Raw genomic sequence first — 6,820 nt, forward strand, 5'->3', positions numbered from 1 at the left:
AAATTTTATATATTCATTTACTTTTTTGAATAAAGCAAGAATTAAAAGCAGCATTTGAGTTTATTACATTTAGTCATTTATTGCATAACATATTTAAATATTGATATAAAGTCGTGTTTAGAAAAAAGATACCAGCAGAAGATAATAGGCTCTACAGCTGAAGAAAGACAGCTAAGTATGTTTCTAGCAGGTTGTGTGGGTGTGTGAGAGAGAGCGAGATAAAGAAAGATCTTTTTTGCATATTTGTATATTTGTATGAGAGTTTCTTTTTATGTCAAAAGTCATTGTCACTCTCGTCCAGTATCTGAGGGTGCATAGATCTGGTTGGTCGACCAGGGTTAGAAGTGGAGACTTTTAGACTGTCATTATCTTCATCAAGATCCTCATTTCCCTCATTTTCCTCATCCTCATCCTCATCATCGTCATCGACATCAATCTCACTTTCCTCTGACTGTAAACACGAAGACACTTGTTATGCACACAAACACAGCTACTACTACCACACACACACTCACACACACACACTTCCAGTAATACAAGATCATGCCACTGGATTTGTACTCACTATGGGAGGTTCTACTGGTGCCCAGTTTATTTATAACAAATGGTTCTGTTGAGGGTTAAACTATGCTCGATTTCTAGGGTTCTAGTGCCCGATGATGATGGAGCTATTACTGTACTTCTGCGCACGCGCACACACACACACACACACACACACACACACACACACACACACACACACACACACACACACACACACCTTTCCTTTGTTCTGCCTCCGGCCAGGGCCGGGCAAACAGAGTGTGTCCTTTACTCTGGGCTAAACGAATAAGCAAAAAGTAAATCTGTGCTTTCAAAAAGCTGAGTGAAATTGTGAAAAATCATGAGATATCTGGGATGAAAAAAGTCAAAGTTGATTTAGCATTATTTTAGCCGTTGTGTGACATGCACTCTGGTGTGTTTGTGTGTTTGCTTCAACTCACCCCGTCGCTGTCTCCTCCGTGCATGCTGCCAATGAGACGTGCGCCAGCATAACCTACAGGGGAAACAAATACTGTGTGTTTGTGTGTGTGCCCTGGAAGCATATGGCTGTGTGAGGTAGCTGAATGTGAGGTCTGGCTACCTGGTAACTGAACGTGACGGGTGGGGAAGGGTTTGCGTGGTCTCCCTTCCTCTATGTCACTGTCTGAGCCTTCATCTTCTGGGATATCCATATCAGAATCTTCCTCCCGTACTGGATGGGACAACAGGAAAAGGGTGTCATGCATCAGAGTGTGAACGAGAGCCTGTGTGCATGCACAAGCATGTGTGTACCTCCACTCCGCATGAGTCTCCTGTCCTCCTCTCGTAGTTTGTTCTGCATCATTTTAATTGAATTTTCAGTTTCCTAAAGGGCACAAAAAGACCACCAAAAAAACAAGGAAAAAAACCCAAAAAACTTCATTTACAAGCTGGGTATGTGGGGAGCAGGTTATATATAAACCAGCCTGTCTTAGAATGGTTGGAGTATGGGGAGGTGTGTGTGTGTTACCTCAAAGCGTTCCTGCTCCAGTCTGTGGTAGTCATCCAGCTGATCCTCCAGGAAAGCGAGGTTGCGAAACTTCTGCACATACGTGTCGTATTGCCGCTGCAGCTCCTCCTCTATCTTCTCATACTCTTCCATGAACGCAGGACTGATCGGAGCACCACAACGTCACAGTGAGAAAAGGTGTGTGCACATGTGAGTGTGTGTGTGATAGAGACTCACCGGACACTCTGCATTGTTTGTAAGCGCTTCTGGTTTCTCTCTAGCTCTTGTTTTTTCTTCTCAATTTTGGCATCTAAGCTCGCTTCATCCAATGATGTGTTATTCAACATTTCATTGGTCTTCTGTACGTTCTCCTACTCACACACGCACACGCGCAGGCACGCACACACACAGGCACACAGCTGGTTGTCCAAACTGCAAAAACTATCCTTCCATTTCAGCTTCCTGGTATATGGATACAACCACTGTACTGCACACGCAGCACACATAAGCACATTTATTTGAGAAAGTCATTTCAGCTCTTAATATAGGCTATACACATAATACATTTAAAACTGCAGAGAGCTGATATGATACTATGCGAGTTTGTGTACTTCTGTGTTACCATGACATCTTTAATTGCCGCTCGGAGTGCTCGCTCCGTTTCTGTGATCTCCAATGGCCGTGCAATGGCTGCAGTTCTGCTCTCTCTCAGGTCCTCTTCACGACCCAACAGATCATAGAGAGAAGCCCCCTTTGCCGTGATCGCAGAGCCAAGCAACCGTGCTGCCTTTAGCTCTGCTACCTACACACACACACACACACACAATAATAATAACAGGTGTAATAACAGGAACAGATGTAAACACTACATTACAAAGTAAACAACAAACATAGTAAATGTTATCCACACCGAATAATTCAGGGAGACCAGTGTTTGTGCTGAGCTAATCAGGCTGCATGAGAACTGTGTTTAGCTGTTTGCTACTAAAATTAGTTTTGTCATCTTTGATGGAATGTGAGAGAGAGAGCTCCCAGCTTCCATCGAGTTCTGCCCTCTCACCTTTGAACCCAGATCAAATTTAAACTTGCTGCTGTTGTCGTCAAGGTTGTGGTCATTGGTGCTGCTCTCTTTAGTCTTCATAGCATTGTAGAGTACACTGGTGACCTTCAGCATCTCCTTTACTGCATAACCATCTGCCTGGTACAAACGCTTCAGATTCACCTTAATGTGTGCTTTCGTAGCCTATATGAAGGTACAGCATATACAAATATATACAGTGACCCTTTAAAATCTCCATACTAACCAATTTATATTTATGGCATTTAGCTGACGCTTTTATCCAAAGTGACTTACAATTATGTCTGAGTACAACTTGAGCAATTGAGGGTTAAGGGCCTTGCTCAGGGGCCCAACAGTGGCAACTTGAACCAGCAACCTTCTGATTAAAAGTCAAGTACCTTAACCACTGAGCTACCACTACCCCTACAGCCTATAATCCTTCTACATTATAAACTGACAATAAAATAGTACCCAAATAGTATCCAAATATGACATTTATATGACTTTATAAAATGTGTCAAACCATTTAAAATAAATGCGAGATTACTTCTGAATGGTGTTATTGGATTATGTCAACTAGGTGAGGCTACATGAAATCTGCCTGATATGCCAGTGCATTAGAAGAAAAACAAGATAGAAGGTTACCATGAACTGAGCCACAGCTTTGATGAAGAATACCCTGTCAGCCTCTGTGTCCACGTCACCGGGGATGTCCATCTGCGGCTCATACCTGTTGAAGAATGGAGACCACATCATTGCTGGGTGTGTGTGTGTGTGTGTGTGTGTGTGTGTGTGTGTGTGTGTGTGTGTGTGTGTGTGTTCTTGGGAGTGTCCTGTTGTAATACTTTGGCTGGCATGAGGTATGTTAATAGTATGTTAATATAGGAGTTCTAGAGCACATGAATGCTGTTCTAATGCATAACAAGTCAAACATATTTTCAGTACCATTTATATCAACATGTTAATAATCACACCGTCTGTCTCTCTCATTCTCTCACACATACCCAGAGAGAGAGAGAGAGAGAGAGAGAGAGAGAGAGAGAGAGAGAGAGAGAGAGAGAGAGAGAGAGAGAGAGAGAAAACCTCTTGACGAGCCAAATGAGTATCTCTGCCACTAAAGGAAAATTTGGGCTTCTGAAGTTCTCCATGGAGATGAGTCGTGGGTAGCCCAGTGCACGCATCATCTCTGTAAAATCTGTAAAAACAAACAACAATAAAAACACGAGTATAATTATCCAAGATAAATCAAAATGGAATCTGAGAAGAAGAGATTAACTATTGGTTCAATTAACACCTACCGATAGGATAACGGTAAAACTATATAAATTCAGAAAGCTTGCTTACTTCTTAAGTCTCTGAAAGACATGGTCGCTTTTTCTGTTTTCCACTACACACGCCTCGGTCTTCTAAAGAATGTTGGGGAATCAATAAAAGGTCCGTAGTGCGGTAAAATAACGGCAACTTAACAGCCACAGCTGTTTGTTAGGTAACGCTAGCTAACTTAGCTAGGTTAGGTTAGCTACAAATATGTGCTGTTCTTTGCTAACATGCAGTTAATCAGCTGGCTAACGTATCTTGCTAACACTTAGCTTGTGAAGCAAACCTCTGAACACTAGCTAAAGAGCTAGCTATGTTTTAACGTTGTGGTTTGTTTTTCTAGCTAGCTTTTCTAATAAATGTCAGTCCGTTGATTGGTTATCTAACTAGCTAATGTGACCTAGTAGTTCACGGAGAGCTTGCTACCTAGTTATTAGCAGCTTGCAAAAATATCTGCTGTGCCCATGCTTACAATAATGCCGTTACTGTAGCTAACCAAACTACGTTTGTTTGATGGTTATCGTACTGCAGTAAATAGTGTTTTAAAAGGTAACTTTTAGTTAGTTACAATTTAACGCCTGACGCTTACACTATATAGCAAGCGATAGCTACTTCTATAGCGCTGTAGCGTTTGTGCCGGAAGCGTCACTATGGCAGCCAAAGAGCACTTGCTACGGCATAACAAGAAGGCCAAATGCGTTAGACATCGTTTTGATAATCCACTTACTTGGAATGTGTCCTGAATTTTTAAGGAGTTACATACTAAATCAGGAGTTTCGATCTTTCATCCATTAACTACAAATTACATTCATATCTTAGAAAAAACTCTTGGACTTTTATTTGTCACATACATAGTCATACACAGTACAACACGCAGTGAAATGGTGGAGAGTGCTCTGTCCAAACTGAGGAAGAGAACCAGGGGTGCATAGAGAAAAAAAAATATATATACAGATAAATATATATTCTATGTATGTACAAAAATATATTAACAATGTATGTACAATATATGTATATTATGATTATATACACAATGTACAATGTATATGGTTGAGTATATATGTACACAATCTACAGAATGTACAGATCCATTGTATAGTACCATATCTACAGTTGAGCAATCATCTGATAGCAGGGGTAGTTAAACTACTGCAGAACTTTAGTTGACGTAAATAAATAAATAAATAGAAAAAAAAATAATTAGAATAATTTATACATATATATATATATATATATATATATATATATATATATATATATATATACATATACATACATACATACATACATACATACACACACACACACACACACACACACACACACACACACACACACACACACACACACACATACACTGCCTGGCTAAAAAAAAGGTCACCAACTCGATTTAACTAAGCAAATAAGTAAGAGCCTCCGATTAGATAATTACTGCATGGGTGACTATGTTTCAGCTGGCAACAAGTTATTTAACTCTAACTGATAAAGTGAGTAGCTTCTCATTTGTTAAACAACCATCTCGAAAGACATCCTGTGGTCGTGGAAAAGATGCTAATCTTAATATAAACAATTAAGGAGATTGCTGAAACTACTCAAATCGGGTTAAGAACTGTCCAACGCATTATTAAAAAGTGGAAGAACAGTGGGGAAACATCATCTTCGAGGAAGGAATGTGGTAAGAAAGAAATCTTGAATGATCGTGATCGGCGATCGGTGAAAAACAATAGTAGAACTCAGGGATATGTTTAATAGTGAAAGTAACAGCATTTCCACACACACAATGCAAAGGGAACTCAAATGATTTGGACTAAACAACTGTGTAGCCGTAAGAATCAATTGGTTTCACCCAATGTATAAGAGAACCCACACACATCTGGTGGACATACACTAGAATTAATACTGACATACGGTGTAGACATAGAGAATATAGTGATACAATCCCAGTCTGATGACAATTCAATTCCCTCATTTCATTTGAACTACTTATCAGCCACAATATAGTAACCTCGCCTCGGTACCACACCAGACACATGATCACATCAGCCACTGCATCTAGATTTATTGCAAATCTCCCAGACTTATCACTTGTGACTTGAACACCCTCAAACCCCACAGAACTTGATCAAATGACTGAATGTTTAAAATCAATATTCCACTGCACACCCAATGATGCTGCTCCACTTAAGAATAACAAAATTAGGGACAAAAAATTAGTACCTTGGTATAATGATCAGATTTAAAAACAAAACACTCCAAAAATAAAATGTAAATCATGCCACTGTCACGGAACGCTCGCCTGCCCCGAGTCACGTGGTTTGGCTCGCCACGTGCAGTGGGAGGGCTGTCTTGTATGTAACCACACCTGTAAACACCTGCACCTTGTTCGTTTAAATGTATATAAACCCGTGTCAAAGTGTATAGTGTTGGTTATTGTTGGCGTAATGGTGTATCGTGTTTGTTTAACGTTAACCGTTTCATGTTCCTTGTTTGTGATAAGTGTGAGTGCCGCTGTGGCGTTTATGTTAATAAATGTTGGTCCCAGTCGGTGGAGTCTGTGCGTCCTGCCCTTCGCCTTACGGCACTCGGGCCGCCACGCGTTACAGCCACACTAAACGTGTAGTCTTCCAAGCTTGCATGGAAGGAGATCCTTATGAAGTATAGAAAGGCACTTATTACCACTCGAACAGTTTATCTCTCAACCCTAATAGAAAATAACAAAAAGAATTATAGATTTCTATTTAGTACAACCGCATATCTAAGTAGGAATAAAACTGACACCAATGCTCAGATTAGATCATCACATAATAGTAATGAGTTCACAAATTTCTTTAATGAGAAAATTAAGCACAATAGAGATTACATTCAGAGTATTAACATGACATTGGGCATCTATGTAGAGATCAGAACAACCAAGCCAAAAAAGACTCGAGAAT

At 40.2% G+C, this 6,820-nt stretch overlaps 1 protein-coding gene across 1 annotated transcript; it reads right to left on the reverse strand.

Annotated features, from left to right (window-relative positions):
• Positions 1-41: 41 nt before the first annotated feature.
• Positions 42-4,520, reverse strand: cluap1 (clusterin associated protein 1). The gene is made up of 11 exons (XM_027011704.2): positions 3,915-4,520; positions 3,654-3,765; positions 3,216-3,300; positions 2,571-2,753; positions 2,133-2,312; positions 1,748-1,881; positions 1,532-1,673; positions 1,315-1,387; positions 1,124-1,234; positions 984-1,036; positions 42-451 (listed from the first exon to the last, which is right to left on the reverse strand). The coding sequence occupies exons 1-11, from the start codon at positions 3,934-3,936 to the stop codon at positions 275-277; spliced, it is 1,272 nt and encodes a 423-aa protein (XP_026867505.2). The 5' UTR covers positions 3,937-4,520; the 3' UTR covers positions 42-274.
• Positions 4,521-6,820: the final 2,300 nt, after the last annotated feature.

This window comes from Electrophorus electricus, chromosome 10 (genome assembly GCF_013358815.1).
Source record: "Electrophorus electricus isolate fEleEle1 chromosome 10, fEleEle1.pri, whole genome shotgun sequence".
NCBI lineage: Eukaryota > Metazoa > Chordata > Actinopteri > Gymnotiformes > Gymnotidae > Electrophorus > Electrophorus electricus.

Excerpts from the sequence above, each read along its gene's own strand:
- cluap1 (XM_027011704.2), bottom strand. The coding sequence starts at position 3,936 with ATGTCTTTCAGAGACTTAAGAA. Across the intron at positions 2,313-2,570 it reads AATTTGATCTGGGTTCAAAG|GTAGCAGAGCTAAAGGCAGC; the intron begins GTGAGAGGGCAG and ends GTGTGTGTGTAG. Across the intron at positions 1,037-1,123 it reads CCGTCACGTTCAGTTACCAG|GTTATGCTGGCGCACGTCTC; the intron begins GTAGCCAGACCT and ends TTTCCCCTGTAG.